This window comes from Cololabis saira, chromosome 10 (genome assembly GCF_033807715.1).
Source record: "Cololabis saira isolate AMF1-May2022 chromosome 10, fColSai1.1, whole genome shotgun sequence".
NCBI classification, from domain to species: Eukaryota; Metazoa; Chordata; class Actinopteri; order Beloniformes; family Belonidae; genus Cololabis; species Cololabis saira.
This window is the reverse complement of record NC_084596.1, coordinates 31,023,689-31,047,996: the sequence shown is the minus strand read 5'-3', so window position 1 is coordinate 31,047,996 and position 24,308 is coordinate 31,023,689. Positions and strand designations below refer to the sequence as shown.

The window sequence follows — 24,308 nt, the reverse complement described above, 5'->3', positions numbered from 1 at the left end:
AGCATGCATTTGTGCTATCACTTATGCTATAGGAAGGAGTTAGCTCTCCTTGTTGCATTAATTCATTTGTTTTAAAATCAACAAATGTGACACCATCCAGAAATCCCTTACCCTACTTTTAAATGAATACACGAATAATGAATATAACATTCATGAGTAGTTAGCTTTTCTTGGAACAGAAAATATAGAGCCTGATCTGAAGAAAATGATCTGAGGGAGGGAGAAAGAGCAAAACTAATAAGCATGATTACAATAAAATTGTGTCCACACCTCAGATTCCGGCTCGCCGTCATCACTGAAAACACAAGCCTCCTCATAGGGTGGATACATGTCAGACCACCCGTCAACATTGCAGTTCCTGTATACATACCCTAAAAGAAGAGCAAGGAAAACGCAGAGTTGTGGTGATTTCATCACTGGAAATATTATAATCTGTTTAGAGACTCAGGTTTAGAAGAGGTTTAGAAACAATGAGATAATATGATTCTAGGGTTTCTACCCTTTTTTTTCAATTTAGCTTTTTAATTTTTGATCTTTATTCGCAAATATGATCTGATAAATCAACTGAATTATCTTTTAAAATGTTTACATCATTGTATAAAGTTCAGTGATGGGGAGATGATGTATAAACAATAATCATGTAGTGCAAGAAAAACAATTTTCCATTTCTCTGCACTGTCAACGGGAGTGTCCTGGATGCTGCACTTATGTTCCAATTTTACACCAGTTTCCTCCATTAGTGATGTCAGTCAGAAAATATTGGATGCTTTCATGTCTGTTCAAGTCCACTGACTCATGTTTAACATCCATTTGGAGACGGCGGGTGTCAGGGGAAGGTTGTCAGCTGGATCCATCCCTACAAAGCTGTGGGATTAGTTATCAACATCCGTCTACTTCACATATTAAACGCAGATGTTAGCTGGACTGTGTTGTGTATATCTGAACAGAGACAAAGGAAACTGCATAGCAGGAAGGATTTATCTCTTTTTCATTCATGCAAACTAAAAAACGGAACAAACGTCACTGTCTGATTGCATGCGATTTAAAACGAACCACAATTTACATCACGCTAGAGGAGCAATACTCTCAAAATGATCCTATCATGATGACGAAACAGCAAAGAACAGCTATGTATTTTTTATACGCCATGTCAGGAAGAAAGAGGTTTCAAACGTGTGAAATATTTATTTGCTGTCCTATAAAGACATTTTAGTGTACACAAATAAGTGTAAATTGTTGTATAAAGCATAATTATTTTAAATAAAGAGACTGTTTGAACAGTGTTTCGGAAAATAAATATAAAATCTAAATCAGTTCACTTCAACAACACTTGTATTATCATGATTATGTAGTGGAGTCACCAACACTTTCTTTCTAGAGAAAACAAAGCCCCAAGAGTCGGTTGGACAGGGATGTATGGCCCCTAAAGACACGATTTCAAGTTAAGTTCTCCAGCCAGAAACATCCCATACATATATAATCATGCCAACAAACATGCATGAATAATTCATAGTGTGCCTCTTCAACAGTGAATTCAGCCCACATTAGAGCTTTGATTGAAGTGCAGATAATTAGGCTTAGCAGTGTAGGGACACCTGCAGATAATGGGATTTGAACAGTGTCCTGTCTCTTCTAACAACTCTTTTGACTAGTTGCTGAGACTGTGGGTAGATGTTCATTTTTGTCAAAGCAGAGCCTTGCCTCTGGAACCAACCAACCAACCTTGATTGCTGGAAAAATGCTGGAAGACTTCGGAGCAGGATACATTGACCACCTGGCCGACTTCAGCCCTCAACCAGCATCCAATTTCATCCCACTCTGTTTTACATCCTGCAACGACACACACAGGGATGATCACCAGGGGTCCGACGGTTTCATCAGTGCACAGGAAAAAACGACAGCTCTAACAAACTCAGAGATTCAGCTCCTGTTACCACTGCATGCTGAAACAGTGGGGATATTTTGGCAGCTACAAACATGGACCTGGAGTATTTTCTAGTCTATTTTGACATAAATTAAACAAACATTATCCAAACTAAGCTCATTCAATTATACAGTGCCTTTTAGATGGGAATTTGAACTGCCTTCTTCAGCTTGGCTCATGCTTCAGCACTTATGACATAAAAGGTCTGAACCCCTCTGGGAAAAAGAAAAGGAAAAAAAAAATCTTGATCAAGGAGTTGGACAAAATTAAATCTTGACAATCTTGAGTTGATGTGATTTGATGTGAATTTTTAAGAAGTCAGTTCAGTTGATCTACCAGAAGATAAGTTTCACTCTGAGCTGCATATGTCAATTTACTTGATGTTCTACTTCTTTCTCCTCATTCATAGAGCTTTTTCCACATCAGATCATGAATGATTATGTCAGAAACGGTCTATGTGATAGTCTAGGAGTTATATCTGTGATGACCAGAGACGTCGGCCAGCTGCTTGAGAGACATGGATTAAAAAGCTGTTGTTTGTCGATGCATTATAAAATTGAGATATCCACCCGTGGCTTTCAATTTCCGGTATGTTTTTTGTGCTGTTGTTGTTGATGGTGGTGTTTTTTTGTTGTTGTTTTTTTCAATTATCCTTCAAAATGTAATTAAAATGGATAATAAATGAAACAATCCTTTACAAACCTCACTGTGGCTGCTCACATTAAACTGAAAGTGGTGATTTCCGGGCATTCATCTGCTCAGGTCAAATGTGCATTATCTTACTTTGTGCCTTTTTTAATTTGTATAAAGGCTGTGTATCTAATCCATTATCAGCCTATCTCACAAGACCAGCCCTTTCCATCCAGTCGGTAGGTCTGATTAAAAATTAGTCATTTTCAGCGTTAGGCTGGGAAACGATAGCTGGACGAGCGTGAGTCATTACTCACACGGACCCTGGATTATCAGCGTATTCTCTGTTGCCACCGGGTTGATCAGACTGTTATTTCTGAAGCTCAGGATTATTATGTTAAGTATTTTCAATTTCTGGACCTCTTTAAGGCTTAAATGATTTAGAAACCACAGGATGAACTTTTATATTTTTTAAAGATAGAGTGAGATTACAGCAATGCCTAGGAGATATATCCTCATAACCCCTCTGATTTCCTGACATATCTTTTTGCACAATATGTGTAAATATGTCTAGAACTGTAAGTATGTCCACAAGTGTTTTTGCTTTTAGAAATCCACAAACCCCTCAGGATAGTTAACTATTTTTCAGAAAAAAAGGTTGAATATCAGTGTGAAACTAAACACGTTTAGAAATGCACAAATAAAAGCAATAACACAATAAACAGTACATGTGGTGCAGCCAAATGTAAAAGGAAAGAGTTTAATTTAGTAAACCTGATTGTTTATGGCGCATAGCTCTAATTCTCTTAGAAAGATCAGCATAGAGCTAATGAGGAAGTGCATTCATTCTGTTTATTCATCTTAAAGGATTTGCAATATGCGCCTCAGGCATATTACACAGATGCTACCTTTTGCTTATTACTACAAATCTCCACACCGCGCCACTATCCTGTCATTGGTTTAATGAGTGTGAGTGAATCTGCCCTTTTCTTATGTCATTATGAGGAATGCAGTTTTTTTTTTATCCTTGTTCTTCAATTTATGTGCATTTATGTATCAAGCTCCTCTTGTGAGCAATGATGTGCAAAAAAGCTGGTAAAGGCATAAATTATGATCCTATGCATTAGAGTCAGTAAGTCTGTTCCAGGCGGGTGCACAGAGCTTACTGCGAGACGTGTAAGCATTACAGTCATCATTAACGTTACAAACATCGGTACTTTTTCAAACAACCAATTATACATTTTAGGAGACAAAAAAATAGGTTATTTTTGTCTCGTATTAAACCAGTCAATTACAAAAAAACCCATTCCGTTCCCTTTGTTGTGTGTTTCCATCCACTCTATATCAGAACTACTGGGAAAAAAACAACCTCTCCTTTCAAGCCTGTTCCTCTGAAGCTTTTCATGTTAAAGAAGGAATTCCATTGTGGATAAGGCGATAAGATGATTAAATCCAGCAATGAATAAGTCCTTGTTTGGAGAATCAAGGATGGGTAATAAGCTTGCCCTTAACTTAATCTGTTGGAGTTGGAATTTTTGTACTTTACATTTACTAAATTGGTGTTAGAGATTTAGAAATGTAAAGCTCCAGTAACGTTTCTTTACAACCTAGAAACTGGAATGACAGGGATGGAGACCCGTTGTTTTTTTTTTTATGCAGTTGGACGGAGGTTTCCTTCTAAGCATATTGTACAATATGTGGTATTCTCTCTAGATTTTCATAGGGTTTAATCCAAACTAAATATGCATAGAATCAGAGGTAGCAGCTTCCAAGTAGCGTGCCACAGCAGCGTGACTCATTTACGGACACTTAAACTGAAGAAACAACAAATGCATTAGCAGGGTTGTTGGTATAGATGCAGCTGCACCAATAATGTCCCTGAAGAACACGACAGCTGAAGGCAACCTAATTTAATTACGGAGCTACAGGTGTAGCCATTATCAAGCATGTTGAAAAGCTGAATTGACATAATTTCCTTCAATAAAACAGTAGATTAATTAATTAGATTTCAAGAGGGCTTAAGTTAAGATGCGTTATTCTCTATGATTATTACATGTAGCGAAAACCAGATGCTCCGCATGAACACGGTGGCAATCAAGGTACAGTGGCAAAGCTGCCAAGCTGGGAAACAAATTGCTAAAATTGTTGCTTTTCAGGAGAGCTGACGCACTGACAGCAGGGATTAGGACCATGGCATGTCCTAACACACTGACAGTACGTGGGTTGACACAGAAAACACTCGATGTGGGAGTTTTGAAGAGCATCCAAAACTGCCTGTACATTCTCTCTAAGTTAATGCAGACAAAGCTGGTATATTTGGCTTTTTTTGTTTTGTTTTTTTGTTTTTTCTTGATGTGAGTAGTGTTGAAATTATGAGAAGTGCCATGCAGTTTCTGTTGCTGTTGCATTGAAAAAACAATTATATGATCATTATAATGCTGATTTTTTTTTCATTATGATCTTATTTTTAACATATTTTATATTATTTTTATCCATTTATTAATTTATTTATGAGAATTGTCATTCTCCACTTCCATCCAGACTGAAACGTTTTAGCTGCTAATGGATGCAGAGGTGGATAAGATGTTGTTGTCTCTGTCAACCCCAACGGTTGGCGTCCCATGATGTTAGTTTCTCTTTAATTAAACATAAGCATCCTTTTAAGGTGCTCCCACTTCTGGATGCCTAGAATTACATCTCGTGGTTCGAGTCATACATTCGTCAAGATTAAGGTGACACCATCGATTTGGGAAAACATTGATATTTTCGACTGAAATGTGAGCCATCAAAGAAAGCTGAACAACTAAATGACCCCAACGAAAGTGCCTGTCCTCCTTCATCCGTGTCAGAGAGCGAGAATAGAAAAAAACATGAATTATAGAAAGTCGCGTGGTCTCACTGGAGCTGGCATCTTTGTTACTAAACACTAAAGAATGACTGAACATTCAACGTTTTATCCGTAGTCAGAGTTCACAATTAATGGACTTGCCAAGAAGCTGATTATTCACTTCAACCATATCTTTTGAGTCTAAAACTTTTGATTCCTCCTCTGCGGACTCTATTCTTAGGCTTTGATTTATGCGCAGCTCTAGGAAGCTGTACTCTTTCCTGCTTGAATGTCACTTCAGCTAGGATTAATAGAGACAGACTGTATGAAATTACTTTGAACATGGACGGAACCTTTCAAGTGACTTATCAAAAAGCGTTGCAAATTAGTCTGCAGTTTTTCAAAGTAGAGTGGTCTACTTTACTTTTGGATATACATTTCCCAACAATTTTAAGCTGTTTTGTTTCCCCATCTCTTTAACAGCTCATCACAGCTAATCAATGCTCCAAGAAAATGTTCTCTTGAGGAGTTTTAATGAATACCTTAACTTAAAAGTTCAAGAGTGGTTCGTTAGGTAACACCGGAGCTCTATTAGTAATACATTTTTCTTCTGTTTATGGTTTCAGATCTTCCAAGCCATGCACCTGAAGCTGTTCAACGACACCTTCAGAAGATGCACGGTCCTTCCTTGAGCCAGCAATAGTGCATACATGTTATTTACATACAACTTATGTGCTAAAGTCTGTTACTAACAATACCAACACTAAGGAACTTTTAGATGAGGAGGATAGGTTACTTTTACAACATCACCACATTGGATCTTTGGTCGTTGTCTTGAGTCTCTAATCTCCAGTGTTGCTCTATGAGCTAGTGTCATCGCTGCTGTGTTACGTGACGTAAAACAATATGCAGTTGTTGCAAGAAAAGACCAGGACCAGACACCACAGTTCAATTACATCGTCTGGTTTTTGACGTTGGTAAAGAAGTCACTCCGTGTCAGCAGATATGGTTTTAAATTGCTGCACAGAAAACGATATGGCTGTATACTTGCATAGGTTGTATACATACCGGTATATAAATTTATTTTCACACAGTCAACATTTGTATGTGAGGCCTCATATGGGAAGGCTGTTGAAAGCTGTCATTTTTACTGAAAAAATGTACTGTACTGCCCCAAAAGGAAGTTTTCCTTTGGTGCTCAGTGCACAAAATGCATTGTAAGTAAAGCAACTAGAGACTTTATACAGCAGATAATTTAACAATAATACATAGATTACATCACATAATTGATCATTACACTATCCCCAAGTTATGAATACATCTAAAAAATCACAAAAAGAGGTTAGTTTTTGCACAGGACTGACAAAATTCACATATTCGTATATATACACAAATACGTAAGTAAGTACTGTATAAATACAGAAATGCATACTGCTATTCATGCATGCTCCATATCTATGTAAAATATTTTAAAATGTGGTAATATACAGTAGTTATAAAAGTAACGAGATGTGAATTTATATTGAAACCCGGGATCATCAGAATGCAAGAAAAAGGAGTTGGTTACATATAAGTGGTGGTTATTGTCTGTTGAAAACTATCTCTTGCAGGCTCCTTGACAGGTGTGTTTACCTGTAGGTTTTTGTTGAGGGGTGAGATAGAGATGGGGTGGAAATACAGCTTGAAGCAATAACTTGTGGTTCTGCTGGCTCTGTAACATCTCCCTGAGGGCACTGATTCATATTCAGGAAACAACCGTTGTACAGAATCCTGAAAGCCAGTCTTACAGCAGCCTTTGCATAAATGCTTTGAAAGGGATTGGAATTGTTCCTATCACCTCCATGGCTATTTTAACATTGTCAATGCTTTTTTTGTAATGGTTAAGCTCAGGTTCAATGGTGATCAACAGGTGTGGGTCCAAAATCAGTGTCCTTTCTGGGTCCAACTTGGGCCAACTATAGAAACAAACCTAAGTAGGCATTTCACATCGGTATGGAACCTTTTCTGAATGGGCCAGTAGTTGGCTGATTAGGTCAGTCATTGTCATATACGGTATACGTATATAGATGACTAAAACTAAATGAGTCCTACATAGTTTATCTACTTTTTAAATAATTTGTTTTCAACATCTCCCTCGACCAGGGGTCGGCAACCCAAAATGTTGAAAGAGCCATATTGGACCAAAAACACAAAAAACAAATATGTCTGGAACCACAAAAAATGAAAAGTCTTGTATAAGCCTTAGAATGAAAGCAACACATGCTGTATGTTTCTATATTAGTTATAACTGGGGGAAGATTTTTTTTTTTTTTCATTATGCACTTAGAGAAAAAAGTGGAAATGTTGAGAAAAAAGTCGAAATGTTGAGAAAAAAGTCGAAATGTTGAGGAAATGCTCAAAATTTCGTGAAAAAAGTCGAAATGTCAAGAAAAGTCAAAATTTCGAGAAAAAAGTTGAAATGTCGAGATTAAAAAGGAAAAGAAAAAGGAAGAAAAAAAGAGAAAAAAGAAGAAAAAAAGAAAAAAGAAAAAAAAAAGAAGAAAAAAGGAAAAAAAAGGTGAAACATTTTTGAAAAAGCTCCAGGGAGCCACTAGGGCGGCGCTAAAGAGCTGCATGCGGCTCTAGAGCCGCGGGTTGCCGACCCCTGCCCTAGACCCAGCTTGTAAAGTTGAGGATGGGATGACAGGGTCAGCCACCACCCTGCTCACATGGTAGCGGAGCCCTAAGGCCCCTCCCACCAGCCTCAATAGGAGCCAGATGAGGGGGCTCGGGCATCGGGTTAGGATGCCTCCTGGACACCTCCCTGGTGTCCCAAGTCCCACTGGGAGAAGACCCAGCACACGCTGGGGGGACTATGTTTCTCGGCTTGCCTGTGAATGCCTTGGGATTCCCTCAGAAGGAAGTCTGGGTTTCCTTGCTTAGCCTACTGCCCCTGTGATCCGACCCCGAGCAAGCGGTAGAAGATGGATGGATGGACAGATCTTTCAACAAGTCCCATGCACGATGTTTAACATAAATTATACATTTCTCTATTTTGTAAAAATCTTTTTTTATGGCAGTCTTTACCCTTACTCTCAGGCACTTTTTATTCCAAGTGATAAAACTTTTCTGGACCATTTTCAAAACTTTATTGTGCATCCTGTACATAGAAGATAGTTTGTACTGCATGCTAGTATGGTGGTCATTATTAGCACGTAGTATGCTATTATAAAAATCCATTATGTTATGTACCACCTTATGGTTTTAGTGGCCATATAACCACTTCTGATGTAGAAACTGACCACTGATCAGCCCTGAGAAACAGCGTGTCCAGTAGGCTGGTCAGTCGAAATTCTTCTAAAAGTAGTTCAGTTTCTGGGTAGTGTCTGCATATACTTAAGACAGTATAGTACATAGTATACATGTATATGCAATATGAAGTACCGGTACTAAGCAGTTTTAAAAATGACCTTTGATTTTATTCTTTATTCCATTTGTTAAAGGAGCATGAGGCTCCTTTTAAGAAATGAGACTCATTAGCGCCACGACGGCCGTCGGGGGTACTGCAGCCAACAGTGAAGCCGGCACGGGAGAACGGGGAGAACGCGCATGCAGCGTCATGTGACGTCACATCTGCAGCCCAGCGCGGGAAAATTCGGGACCGAATTGCAGCACATTTTGCAGCACACAGCCTGTTCAAGGCAAAGGAGAGATACACTAGAGGGCTCATTCTTTTTGGTTTGGAACGCTTCATCTGACATTATTACTAGAAAACTTAAAACGTATACTAATTTTTTTCATAAATCCTGCCTCAATCCTGCCTCATGCTCCTTTAACTTTTCTAATGATTGTCTACAATATTTATACATTTATGCTCTTGACTCCAAATTTTTTATCCTCAAGAGATTTACTACCAGGAGACACCGATGACAGCTAATGTTTCCGAAAGAGAGAAAATTTTAACTCTGCATGACCCCCCAGCTCTGCATGGTCAGGTCACCTGCACAGTTGACATCACTAACCAGTCACACTAACGCATCCACTTCAGCGTAATTTTCAGAGTAATTTATCTCCATAATGAGCTGTGGATGACAACTTTGCAGCAAAGTGTTGAGCTGCCTCAGCATTAATTAAAATCAAATTAGTCTGAAAATGTTAAAGTTCATCATTCTCCCAGAGGGGAGCTTATTGCATGTTGCTGTTCAGAGGCACTGCCTGATGAAGGGCCTGTTTTGGAGGCTTTTCACTTTTCAGCCCAACAGGGGTGCGCCAGGCTCACTAGCTCATGATAAAGTCAATTAGTCGGATTGGAAGGAGAAGCAGGTAAGGCCTCACCAGGGGAAAGAACAGGTTTCAGAGTTGGGCAGATGACCAGTGGAAGGAAGTTAACACGATGTAACAAGACACATTCTGGCACAAAGTGTCACAAATTTATGCCTCAGCTGCAAATGCATGAACTTCTGCTTTCAGCTTTTACCACATCCCCAACTGAGCATTTACTAGAATAAAAGTATGATGCAAAAGTAGAAAATACAAACAAATTTAAGTAAAAATCTAATATCTTTCAAGCAAGTTGTACTTTTATTGGTATACACTGTTATAGTTGTTCAAAATGTTTAATATGGAATAAGAAAGACCTCAAAATTGCAAGTATAATATTAAATGATGAATCGTGTTGATAATAATACAGTAAATACATTTAACGGCTTTGTACTATTGCAACTTGTGTATATCCGTTCAGGGGAATTGTTACATGTGAATGTTTTGTTCCTGTTTGTTTTTATGGTTCATTTCCATACGCTTCTTAATGTTTGTTTTTGCTCATTAACTACTAATCAGTATCTACATGTTATTATCGTTCAGACTCAGATCTTCCAGATCTAAAATGTATTTTTTGCTTTCACAGGGCATAATACCTCACCCATCCTGGAACCAACTCCAGCAGCCGTTGGGGGCAAGGGAGATTAAATCATATACAGATCACCAGCTCATAACAGAAACAATAATAGAAGTACTGAAAAAGCCTGATTCCCACTGGGAGTTGAAACTCTATGTGTTCCTACCAGAGGTTCTGGGGTGCGGTTTAGAAGCAACTGTTCGATCTGGTCCACTAAAAATATCAGATGAGTCTATTTCTGGCGCTCAGTGGTATAGTCAATCAGTAGCTAAGCTATGTCAATTCACATAAAAAACAAATTGACCCAGTACGATGTCGGATATAAGAATGGGATGGAGAATCTGGTGAATTTTGAAAATAAAATTCCACACCCAAGCTCCAACTCGTACATCAATGTTAACCAGTAGAGGGTCTCGCAACAGATTTTACCCATGTGCAAGGAGAGATTCATTTTAGAAGTTGAAAAGCACACTTTGACGCCACTCATCCTTTTTATGAGGACAATAGAAAGGACATAAAGGGCAGGACATTACAAAGACTGGTCTCTAAACAAGCAGATTACAGTGTCTAACCATGATTACTTGAAACGCTCGGAGGCACTCCACTTTTGAAACACTCCCGGTGGGACTTGAGGTCACACTGAGGACGCACCAAAACTGCAGCAGAGCCGGACTGCAGACCCAGTGGGCCCCAAATATTTAGTATACTTACATTATATTGTACACAGTATATCTGCAAGTATTTTAATCCTTCGGTCAAAGTCTCCATGAGAATGATCCTACAAGCTTGGCACATTTTGTTTGCTCTTTCCAAGTATTTCCTTTAAAGAAACCTTTAAAGCAGTTTGGATAGACACTGTCAGTGCACAGACATTGTCAGGTTTTGGGGGACCCAAACTTTAAATGCAGAACTTTCACTGAATTTTCTTGAAGCCACTCCTTTAAATTGGTAGATTTTCTTGGCAATAAATTATACTTTATGGTGATATACCGACAGGATACGAACCCTCACCCTTGCTGATGATGAGCAAATTACAGACTGTTCAAAATGGGCAAATTTAGAAAAAATCAATCAGATCAAATAATTATTTTTCTCCTCTGAAAATGAACAAGGTGATCCTCGTTTCCTAGTTGTTCCTTGAAATATTGATGGAATTTTGTTCAAGTAGTAAAATTGGTTTCCACCAGATCAGAGGATCAGTTATTTTATGAGTGTGGTGTTACAGTGGCCTCAATATATCATCCTATGTGGTAATTGGCGTTATGGTTGCATGGCTGAACGAAGGCCCTTCTTCCACATGACTCAGCTTGGCTGATAGATGTTTATGGTTCTAAAGGAATTACATGTTCTAATGTTAAAGGTTTCTGTGCATTAGAGCGTCTTCAATCCTGCAGAGGTCTCCTTGCACTATTTCCAGATCTGGATCACTTCAGCCTCACTCATATTAACAGATGTTTTCCTTGTTAATATGTTCAATGAATCCTATTTGGGCCAGGTGGATTCTGATCAAGTGGCTGAAGCATCACGGCAATCACTGGGAAGCAAAATGCACCACAGGTATCACTTGTGTAAACTGGTTATTTTGCATTTCATGAATATATAAGATGTTTTTCACATTCTGCATGGAATGCATCTGCTGATTCAGATACTGTTTGTCATCTTTAGTGGTCAACTGAATCTTATGGCATTTGCAGGTGGCTAGAGGGAGGAACAGGTCATTTGACTACATCGCTTTGGACTGATTTATTGTATAAGGTATCTTTCACATGGTTCTTTATAAAGAAGCTGACATATTTCTAATTTATCACTAAGATCGGTCCCACAGCTGCTGCATGAGGTAAAAAAGCACATGCATATGTGAAGTGACAGCTAATTTCCTTCTGGTTAATTCAAGACTCATATGCAGTGAACCCCTAGTTTCTAATATAAATGTGCCATTACTGTCCCGAAAGCACATGTCTTCGTTGTTTTGCTGGATGTTATGGCCATCTGAGGATAAACTGAAATTCAGCTATTAAACATATGCAAATGTCCTATAAGAAAAGAGAAGAGCGCGCATTTGGGTGAGAAACAGAAAACAGCAGCATCACGCATGAACCCACCGCTGTGCTCGCTCTGGTTTTGCGCCTCGTCTTCCCTGGTTTGACTACACATCTCTCGAGCCTTCAGGTGTTGAGAGATGATGGCACAGTCTGGATGAATCGCTTCACCCTGGAAACAAAATGCAACTAAGTTATCTGTAGTGACGAAGACACATGCAGATCGACACGCTGCATTTCACCGCTCGCCCGAAGGAGTTTTTACGCGCGCAGCGGCGCAGCGACCATGGACATGAATAACAGCCGACTCAAAAGACATCATCAACAAAGCCCAATATGAATTAAATATCGGTTCTCCGATCGTTTTAAGTACACTCAAGTTAACATTTTGTACCGAAAATGTCAATAAAATGAATAGGAAGTTGGGTTTTGTCAGCTTTCCTCCATCAAAGCCATGCGTAAACCTTCCAGGCATCTTCTCAGACCGTCCATAAAGGCTGATTTATGGTTCCGCGTTACACCAACGCAGCACTACGGCGTAGGCTCTGCGTCGATTTAACGCAGAACCATAATTCGGGCTTTAGATTCTTCCCTCGCTGAACCTGTCTTTGTGTCACACTGTTGATGAATGGTGGATGACAAACTATCTAATTGGTGCCAGCAATCTAATGAGGACATTTGCTGTCCACGTTTACTACATGCCCTGAAGAGATGGACACCGTGTAAAAAATTAAGGTTAACCGCATTACAGCCAAGATGTCATTATGTATTAAGGAGGCTGTTTCTTAATTTGATGATTTTTTTTTTTTCGTGCGTCTTGGCTGAAACGTTCAAAGGGCAACTTTTGATACACTTTGAGACGCTTTTAAGTCATATGTGGAGACTTATCGTGGCCCAGATGCGCAGATTTTGCGGTCAGTCGTAAGAATAAAAGATCTAATTGCACTCACCATCGGCCCGGAGCACAGCTGGAGATAAAGGATGAGGAGCAGGGTTTTCTCATGTCGTCCTCGCAGCTGGAAGGACATGTCCGTGCCCTTGCCAGTCTTCTTTACATCCCTCATTTTACGATGATGTGAAAGGAAATTCAGTTTTTTTGCGTGTGTGTTTTTCCTTGCCTTTAAAATGTTGAAATGTATAAAATCCACTCTTTGAGTCTAAAATATACAAATTCCTGCTCCCTTGTGCGAGCTGCAAACTTGAGTGAGAGGTGATGCTGCTGCACATCTGCACTCCCTCTCAGCTGAGGAACGGGAGTTGAATGAGTCTCCACTCGGTAACAGAGGGGACGCCTGATGGAAAAACAGCCAATGGCCTCAATTCAAGTCACAGAGCATCTTCTAAAAATGTTAATGAAGGTCGCACTATGCTGGGCATCAATGCTTGACTGGTCCTTTAAAGTTTACCCGATATTCAAAACAAACAATGTGAAAAATACCACCAAAAAAATCCTCTTTACATTCTATCATTTGCAATCAGCACATAATCAAATGTTCTAGTACCAAAAAAATTCATAATTTGATGGAAAGCAACACCTATAATGAAACCAAGGTCAAAATGCAAAAGAAGACTGTAAGATATTTTATGAAAATAAGTAAGTGCAAGTGTGAGTATACCTCTATAATCATAGTCATTCCTTGTCTGAAAAATGCAGGTATCTGTGTTAATAAAATGCAGGGAGGACAGACGTCAGCAGAAACGGTCTGTGAAGGGTATAGTTGCCAGAATATTGCTAAAAAAAAGCTCCATTTTCATCAAGTCCTGAGATAGTATGTTAAATGGTAAAGTTTATGATGTCACTGTGTGAAAGATAACTGCATGAATATGTTTTTCTTTGGAAAAATTGCCAGTAGAAAGACTTGTAGCAAAGAATATGACATCACAGGTGAAAGCTGAATTTTAGAAACCACAAGAGCTCTGGAACAATGTTCCCTTTGAATGGAGTAGGTGAAAGAACAATAAATACAGCATCCCACTGTACGACAACAAAAACCTGTAAGAAACTGGTTCATGCCAATGCGACGATAACCCCAAACACATCTGCAAATCTGCTACAAAGTGATGTGAATAAACGTGTTCTGAAGCACATGTGTTACCCAGAGAAGTAAAGAAGAGTGTGTTTTCTTATTCACATGACTCTGTTAACAGAGGACATCACAATATTGTTCATTTTAAAGCTGACACTGTCGGGAATTGTGCATTTTATATTAGAAAAAAAACAAATTATTGCATTATTCTGACATAAAGCCTGAATGCAAATGTTCAACTGGACTGAATCTGTTGTACGACATCAGCAGGGGCTCCAGAGTTCCCGCCTCAGGCTTAGACCCAGAAGCAATAGAAAAAGCCAATACAAAGAAGGATAAAAAGACAGAATGTACAAAATGGACAAAGTTGTAGGTCTGTCGAGGTCACCAGTTTTACTTGTTCCTATTTGCTGCCACCAGAGAAGCCAAATGATGTGTTGTTTGGATGAGTGGAGTAATGAGTCATGTGAAACAGACCAATGCTGACAAGCTGAAAGCTGGAACTTTGCCACCTATCATAGTGGAGATTTGGTCAGTAAATCAACTCCTTTTCTATACATTAATATTATTAAAGGAGCCAAATTAAGCAACCTGTCATGCTATGGGTCTAGCACAACCAAACTTTGCATATCCACATATTGCTTTAACTGTACATTATCACCAACAAAGGAATTTGAAACCACTTGAATCAACAAAAGTTGTGCATTTTAATTCATTTCCCTTGAGGTGTTAATAAAGTTTTTTTTTTTTCATTTTTTATTTTGAATTTGAATTTTCACAGTGGCTTTTTATTGAGCTCATTATTCATAGATATTTAATCAAAATGTTCATAAACTAGATAAATTGATCAATCTTTTTATGAACACTGGTGTGTTTCAGAATGAAAATGCCTGAGACACTGATGGGACACGAACAAATTGACTTGCATGAGGTGGTTAGGTCATTTACTGCTTTCCACAACACACATTTCTAAAAGAGTTGTGTCGAAATAAATGTACTAGTGAAAAAATAACAAAAATCCCGAATACGTGATCATCTGTCAGAGCCTCATAGATTTAACAGTTGGTTTTGCTTTTCAAAGCCTTCAGGCTTTTGGGTGTTATTGGCACCTGGTCTGCGATTACTTTACATGATGAAAGGCACACCTGAGACAGCAACCCAGTCTCACATAAAAACGTAGACAGACGTAAGACTCTAAGAGCTGAAGCTGGTGAGTGTTCTTTCTTTTTTATCATTTCATTTTCATTTATCCCAATTTTGAATTCTGATTCAGAATGTTTCAGTGTCATAAAACGTCAGACTTCAGATGGGGCATGTTCCTATTGCCATGTGGGTTCCAAGATAGCATGGGGGTATTCAGTATGCTACTGTGCAGAAATATGAGAAGCAGAAGCATTGAAAAAGAAAAGAAAGTTGAACATATATTGGACTTGTCATGGGGGCGGTGGGGACAAACAGACTTTACATTAAGCATGAATATTCACTTACAGGAACAGAGAAGGATGTATAGTTCTGAAGTCAGTCATCTACCCTGATTCTTCTTTTGTAATATTGTTAGATCTATGTTTAGTATCTTCAAATGTCATACACCCTTTATGCCTGGGCAATTTATAAATACATGTTGTTGATTCAGTCTGGTTAGACATGCATTTTGAATTTGAATAAAGGAGAATGAGGACACTAAACACAGAGATGTTTGATAGCATTATTCTCAGAAGTGTTTACATTTCCTTGAATTCAATTAAATCCAATTAAATTATATTTATATAGCATCTATTACAACCGAAGTTGTCTCTAGGCGCTTTCCAGAGACCCAGAACCAAAAACCCAGATTATAAGGGTGGTGTGAACCATCCACACTGGTTATTCATCAAGGAACTGGGCAAAGAGTTGTCACGCCACACATGAAGAGGCACGTGGAATGCATGCCCAAACTCCAAAAGCATGTCATTGAGGCATACAAAAAAAGCTGTAACCCCTCAAGGACTCTTCCTAACCAACTGGGTAATTAATTGACAAGAATATTTCATGGCAGATGTTTCAGAAGAGATCCTCTCACTTTCCAGATGGTTTCTTTGCAGTTTTGGTACATTAAAAAAAAAGAAAAATCTCACTGTAAAGGGAAGCTGTTTTCAGGTCACTTCCAGCACCTTTGAAACAGTATCAGTCTGATATGAGTGCTGCCTGGTTATTAATGGCTCACTTTTCACCACATTTTATGTTTTCAAATTGAAAGTGGGCTTTGTGTGGCCTGTTTGATCACAGGTGTCATGTCTGTGTGACAGGCTGGATAACCATCACCTGTGGGGATGCTTTCAAAAAAGCTCAGAGCACGAGCCTCCATATGAATCATCTTCCTGTTCAAGCAAGGGTTTTGACAAAATAAGAAGTAGTAGTGGGCTTAATATGAAATCATTTTGACTAATATATTACAGCTCAGTTGAACACAGTGAACATGGGCTGAAAAACATGATTGTATTGTTGTTCTAATGGTTGAGAGGGCCCCAGAAAGGTTTTGGAAAATGTATTCTTTTGTCTGACTGTCAAAGCTACTACTTCTTTCCAACTAGGTGAATATCTGGACTGAAACTAAGTGCATCTAGTTTCCAAGAATAATACTTGATGCAGGAACAAAGGAAGCATAATGATTTTAAACCATAAATGATGATTTATCCTTATTATTCAGAAAAACAGAGCTAATCTTTTAGGGATAAAGTATCAGTCTGCAGACTCTGTTCCCTGCACAAGGCTAAAGTTGCTCCTCACAGTTTTGGTTTAATCCAAGTGGCCCATACATTTGCCATCACAGATACTGACCAAATCTGAAGACACACAAGCAATTGGATTATAGGTTGAAATGATATACTGTATAAGAAGTCGATAATTTATTTATTTTTTCAGAATAGCAGCATCTGTTTAATCGTGAAATTCTCTGTTGTGCAGCGTGCTATCTTCAGTTACCACAAGTTTGGGATTATAGTTTTTGCTTATCTATGATGCTAACAAGCGTTACCTTATCATTTGGCCTTTAAATCCACAGGGCTTCATCAGAGTTTAATTAAAAATTAAATACATAAATTATGAAATATTCAATTAATATGACAATTAAATAAATACAAAATGAATTAATAAAATCTTTATTTTTTTAAATGACAACTTTTTTATTTCATGACAAATTATTTCATATTGGTATATTTATTTATTTCATGACACTTTTATTTCATAATGGGATATTTATTTATTTCATGGCACTTTTATTTCTTAATGTCAGATTTACATATCACATGTCTTCAAGAACCAGGAAAAGAAAGCCCGGTTGCCTTCAAGCCTTTGAGGACGACCCCTCGTGATGAATCCAACGATGAGGCCCAAAACCTCTTTTTTGTCTTTTTTTTTTTTTTTTACCATGCTCTGAATATGTATATTTTTGCTGCTAAATTGGACATTTCAACGTTGGTGTCAATAGAGACTGAATCACTTTTGGAGCTAGCCGCTAGTGGGGAACCTTCATTGGTTGGTGTCAGATTAGCAAGTCGGATGTATCGCCTTTGGTTTGTGCTAATTAAAATAAAATATCTTAACAAATAGCTAAGGCCCTCCATGTAGCTTTTTTTTTTCTTTATTTTTATCTTAAACCTGTGTTCTCCCATAGGACTCTTGTGAGCCTTTAGGAGCTGTAAAGTAAAAAAGAAATATTGTTTTGAAAAATAAGAGCCCAATTATACAGGAGCCATATAACATGACATCAGTACACTTCACAGGAAGGTCCTTGTTTTGTCAGCCCACTGTGTTTGTGATTGCTTTTCATGATGAAAGACCGACAAAGGAAAGAGAGGTAGAATATCTGAAGCTCAAGAGTCTGAGTTCATATTTTCAAATATCTTTGATTTCCTGTAAGAAAAATATTTCCTTTATACTCACAATTGTCCCACAGTACGAATAACAATCATCAACAAGAAAGATGACAAACACAAGAATAACATAAAAAACAAATTAAACTTAGCCTGACTGCCCAACTTTCTTTATTACTTATTAACATCACAACCAGTTTGTAAATTACAAAAGGTGGTCTAATATGGATGAAAAATCTCATGATTTCTATTTTCTAACTTTAGAGCAAATCTTTGCTTCCTCAGAGCATCTAAGGTGTTTCTTCTTTCTTATTTGTAACCCAAAAGCTCTGGATTCATCCTGAAGCCATAATATAAATCCACAGTAATGTTATCCAATTTAGACCTAGATGCAGGGGACACTTGTAAAAAAAAATGTTTTTCTATGGCCTGAAACCTTAAAAATTACACTTTAATGGTCCTCTAATGTGTTGTGTGCTAGGTCTCGCAGCAAAATGGTATATCTGAAAGCCCTTCTTTATGGTTGAATATGAATTTGATTTGGTTTGACAGCTCAGCTTCGTTTCAGCTACACATAGTGGGAGCACAAGCTTATTCAGTGGAGCAGAAACACATTTTTCCTAAACTTTCGCACACTGCAGCAATTGCTCTTTTTGAAAGCACGTAGAGCATTTCAGACTTCGCAGTGATATTTTAAACCATTTATTTTAACAGTCAGTAGCACTTTTCTGCATTCGGAGTAAACCACTGAAACAACACAACAGATGTCAGCTCTCATGTACTGTTTAGTTATGGGACATGTGTATAGAAGAAAAAACAGCTGGAGGCAAAAATATCAAAACAAAGTAGAGTGAATGACAAAAGAAAATATTAGTCTAAGTACAATTATTAAATTTCTTCAAACAAAGAGTAGATAGATATTTTATATGTTTCTCCTCTGTCCTAAAGAATTAATACTGAAATACTAATTTTGAAAAGCACAAATCATACTGTGTTTACTGAAGTATAGTTAGCATTTAAAAACTCTTTTAGAACTGTCTTCCATTAAAAAAAAAAGTACAACAGTTCAATGGAAATTTAAGATGTTTCAGTTCTAAAACCTTTCTGATCATAAACTGTATGTTATACATGTTTTGTAAAAGAAGGTCCTTGCAATTTTTTTCTTTCTTTTTTCAACATGGAAGTAGACGAGGCCATTGATTAGAAATATCACAGCCTTCCAACTCGACAATCCCCCAGAGTTCTGGAGTTGTCAGATGTCAGTGATAGAAGTAGCTCATCCATCAGTTCTCGGTGGCTGGTAAGCGTGACTGAAACCTCTGAGGCAAAAAAAAGAGAACACTTGAAGTTTGTCATTAACATTTCAGAAGTCTTCACATATAGATTGTGAGGCATGTTGAGCCGGTTGCTCTGCCAATTAGCATGTGGCTAGTTGTTTACCTGTACTTTAATATGATAATCCATAAACTTGAAGATCCCAATTTTAACCCGCAGCTGCCCTGATGTTCAATGTTATTAGAGCATAACAAAAAAAAGCAGCTGATTCGTTGAACTGCCTTAAAGTACAATTTCGCGATATGACCTTCAGAGTCATCACAGTTTACAAAATAGGATTATTTCATTATTCAAATATTTGGAAAGAAGCTGTTGATGATTTTTATCTCAATCACGTAAATGAGCCCTTAGTCTGGCTTGCACTTGAATCATAATTAATGACATCCACTGACACTTTAAGGGCCACTTTAAGTTACACTGACTGACAGCACATGAAAGGGCATCCCAAAAGCATCTAAAAACCTGTTTCCATTAGCCATGATCCTGCTTTAAACTTTAAAATGCCACTGGAACGGGTGACGCAGGAGCTGGCAGTGTCCTGACAACCCATCATCGCCAATCATTTCTTGTCTGACTCATGTCTTTATGCTCGCACGTGTGTGTGCGTGTCTGTGTGTGTTTCCACAGTGTGTGATGATCTTGGTTGATAAATAATTTAGTATTCCGAGGCACCAACCATTATAAAACCCATAACATCCCAAATTAATTCTTAAACATTTAACATTTTTATTTCACTAATAATCCGACTGCATGATCCTAATCATGATCCTTTTGTTTTTTGTTTTTGTAATTATCTAAGTTCTTATCAAAAATGACCTTGGTCAGGTTAAGCCACCATCAAGGAAATACACCTGAAGTGGTTGATGTGATATTTCAAAGACAAGCCCAGCTAACCCTAAACTGCAGGCACTACTGTAACTAACACTAGTTTAGGAAGCAACAGGACTTTTTGCATCTTGTAGGAATTTAAAACTGGGCTAAACTTAAACTCTCTCCTATGCTCATCACTCCACAATAGGCCTTGTAAGTCCTTGCAGCAGTTCTATTGAAACATTGAAAATCGGCTACAGTTTAAATGGACAGATGTTACAGATGTGAATTTTGGTTTTGTTATTATTTTTTTTTTTATTATCATTATACATCACGAAGACAAATTATTCAATTATAGCATGAATATTGTGAAGTGACAACGGCCACTACAGCGTTTTCCTTTGTTGTAGAATAAATAAAACAGTGTATTTGATTTGTTCTCTCTGAAGAAGCCGTGTTGATGGGACACTGGGAGGAAGACATAGCATATGTGAGCATAAATTCAATTTCACTTGATTGTGATGGGATAGTGGGTTGGATAAGGTGAGTCCTTCAGGATCTTCTTGGTTTTTGAGGCAACATGAGGTGAAGATCTCATCCAGAGCACACAGTGTTGTAGTTGTGATTTTTTTTTTTTTTTTTTGTGCATGCCTTGGTGAGTCTGCAGGACAGTTTCATCTGCTGCAGGGCTGCTTCTGAATCTGGTCAGGACACTTTCCACTGAGCAGTGGTGAAAGGACTGCAGCAGGTGTTGGGACAGACTGACCTTTCTAATAGTCTGTGGGGAGTGCAGTCTTTGTTGGGCCTTCCTTACCAGGCAACTGGTGTTGTGTGTCCATGTGAGGTCAACAGAAACATGTCAACCCAGAAATGTGTACAATGATGCTCTTTCCCTCATTGATGTCCTGGAACTGCTGACCAGTCTTTTTCTTTCTGAAATCAATGATCATTCCCTTTGTTTTCCCTTGCAACGTTGTACGCCTCGCACCAGTAAGTAAGCTTCTGCACCTCCTCCCTGTGTGCTGTTTCATCACCTTTGCTGATCATACCGCACTGTTGCAGGTGGGTGTACAGGTATATGTGTAGAGGGAATACAGGAGGGGGTTCGTGGCACAGCCTTGTACAAGTAGATGAAATCAGCACAAAAAAGGGGTGGTGCCAGATGGCCCATTGTAAGAACGCCTAGCTAAAATGCATAAGCAGCAAGCAGGAAACTAAAGAGGCCGTGGTAATAAATACCACTTGGTTTGAAACCACAGCAGTTATTGAGGCAGAGATTGGAGAGACTGGCTGTATTGAAAACGACAAAACTGTATCATGTTGCTTTTCTCAGCAACCTGGAGGAGCGTCCTTCTCCTGAGACCAATACAAAAATAGATCAATAATCATCAATCATTATTAGCAGTAGTAGCAATAGTATTTGTAGTTCAGCGCTCACCTTGGCTCCATGACATTGACAGCTACAAATCAAGCCAAAAATCCTGGTGTAATTATTGACTCAGACCTGAACTTCAACAGCCATCTAAGGTTTATTACTAAATCTGCCTATTACCACCTGAAAAACATTGCTAGAATTAAGGGGATTCTGTCTAAACAAGACATGGAAAAACTTATTCATGCATTCATTTTCAGTAGGTTGGATTATTGCATTGGCATCTTTACAGGCCTTAACAAGAAATCAATCAGGCAGCTGCAGCTGATCCAGAACGCTGTCGCCAGAGTCCTTACAAACACCAGGAAACTGGACCACACCGGTCATGAAATCACTACACTGGCTTCCAGTGAGTCAAAGGATAGAGTTTAAAATCTTACTGCTGGTCTACAAAGACCTGAATGGTCTTGGACCAAAATCCATGGTTGATCTGTTAGTTCCTATGAAGCTCCCAGACCCCTGAGGTTCATCTGGATCTGGTTTATTGTGGTTCCCAAGAACCAGAACCAGAACCAAGCAAGGTGAGGCAGTTCAGTTATTCTGCTCCTCACCGGTGGAACAAACTTCCTGTAGACCTGAGGTCTGCTCCAACTGTCAACTTGTGCTTTTCATCATTTATCATTTTATTACATTTTATTTGTTATTTACTGTTTAATTGTTTCTTGCCGCTTTTAATGTTGATGTAAAGCACTTTGAATCACCTTGTGTTGAATTGTGCTATAAAAATAAACTTGCCTTGCCTTTTACACACTAAAAATGCCTACCTTAAATTGAAAATATTCATTTCAGTTGCATGTAAAATTGTAAATTATTCAGTAACCTTTAGAAATTTTAGTTATGAACAAGCAAAAAATACCATTCTTGTTTTACTATTATTGTCAATTTCATTTTATTTTTTTATTTTTTACTTTTTGGATTTTCATATCTCAGTGTCCTGGTGACATGCTGCTGCATTTTTTTTTATTAATTTTTTTATTGACAGATATATACAGGAAAGGTACAAAACATCAGGATAAAAGGCAGTTACAAATTTGGAACAGTAAATTATATATCAAAATAAAATAGAAGGCTTAGAAGGAGGAAAAATCAGGAAATATTATATTTTTACATAAGTTTCTCGTTTTAACCACTTTGGGGTTTATGCTCTGTTTAAGACTGTCTGAATATGATATCAATATAGCTTTGAGAACAATTATATTTGGACGTTGGCTAGCAAATTTAGTACAGTGAATATGATATTTAGCAATAATTAAGAGAAGGTTGATCAAATATACTTTGTCTGGGCTTGTCATATCATTTTTTGATACACCAAATAGTACATGTTGAATGCTCAACTTAAAGGAAGAATCAACTTTAGCATTTATAAAATTATTAAGGTCAATCCAGAGAATATGAGTATATGTGGAATTCCAGAATAAGTGAGATATTGTTTCATCCACATTACCACAAAAAGAACAGAGTGTGTCAATGTTTATCTTATATTTAACAAGATTGGTCTTGACTGGATAGCATGAAGTATTTTAAAAGTAACTTCTCTAATTTTGTTTGTAATAATAAATGTTCTTGACAAGACCCATGTGTTTTTCCAATCTATCTTATTATATAAGTTATTCCAATAGAAAACTGCTGCAGGTTTAGAAACAATATCTCTCTGTATATCTCCCACCCCCTTCATGAGACTGTCAGAGCCCTGGAGAGCTCCATCAGTGACCGGCTTCGTCACCCACGATGCACCACCGAGAGGCATCGCAGGTCCTTCCTCCCCACTGCCATCAGACTGTATAACCAGGCCTGCTCTCAGTAGCCAGTGGACAATAATATGACAATAATATGTGCAATAATATAAGATGTGCAATATCTGTCAATCTGCCAGTCTACCTCACAACACTCCACCTGCTTTTCTGCACTGTTTCTTAACTGTATATACTGTTCATATCCTGTGGTTATACATATTTTTATACGTTTCTTTTTGTATTTTTTATATATTTTTTTATTTCTGACTTTTCAGTCTTTTTACCCCTCTCCTACATGTGTGTGCTAAGTGTACTGCTGACAACAAAATAAGTTTCCCCACTGAGGGAGAAAATAAAGGATATCTTATCTCTTATCTTATCTTATAATATACCTAACTAATACATTGATTCGTAGCTTTATCACTTAGTAAAGGGCAAATATTACCAACATATATGTCATCAGGATTCAACCTTGGAATATTACAATTTTTACCTTTAGGAGCAAAACACAGTAACCAATTTCATTTTATTTTAAATGAGATCTTTCAAAAGTTTTACGTCCAAACGTCACGTGACCTAAGGAATTGTGGGAAATGGTGTTCGTGAGACCAAAAGTGGGTCATACCATTCTTCTAGGTTTTATTTCCTTCTTCTTTCTTTTTAGAAAAAAGTAAATCTCATGTGTCTTTCATATGGACAAAATTGTATTCTTTTATTTCTGTTTTTTTTTAATAATTTTTCTCATAAAATGTGAATAAACATTACAATCACTTATAAAGCCTTGAAAAGCAGACAGCGTCCCCCCCTCTGCCGCGGCTGAACAC

The 24,308-nt window shown here is 37.9% G+C and overlaps 1 protein-coding gene across 1 annotated transcript in view; it reads right to left on the bottom strand.

The window, feature by feature from the left end:
- Positions 1-13,358, bottom strand: part of ghrhra (growth hormone releasing hormone receptor a) — a 41,833-nt gene extending 28,475 nt beyond the window's left edge. The window contains exons 1-4 of the mRNA XM_061731167.1: positions 13,247-13,358; positions 12,360-12,468; positions 1,723-1,830; positions 271-371 (exon numbers count right to left, since the gene is read on the bottom strand). Coding sequence (XP_061587151.1) covers positions 271-371; positions 1,723-1,830; positions 12,360-12,468; positions 13,247-13,324 — 396 coding nt within the window. The 5' untranslated portion in view covers positions 13,325-13,358. The remainder of the gene's footprint in view (positions 1-270; positions 372-1,722; positions 1,831-12,359; positions 12,469-13,246) is intronic.
- Positions 13,359-24,308: the final 10,950 nt, after the last annotated feature.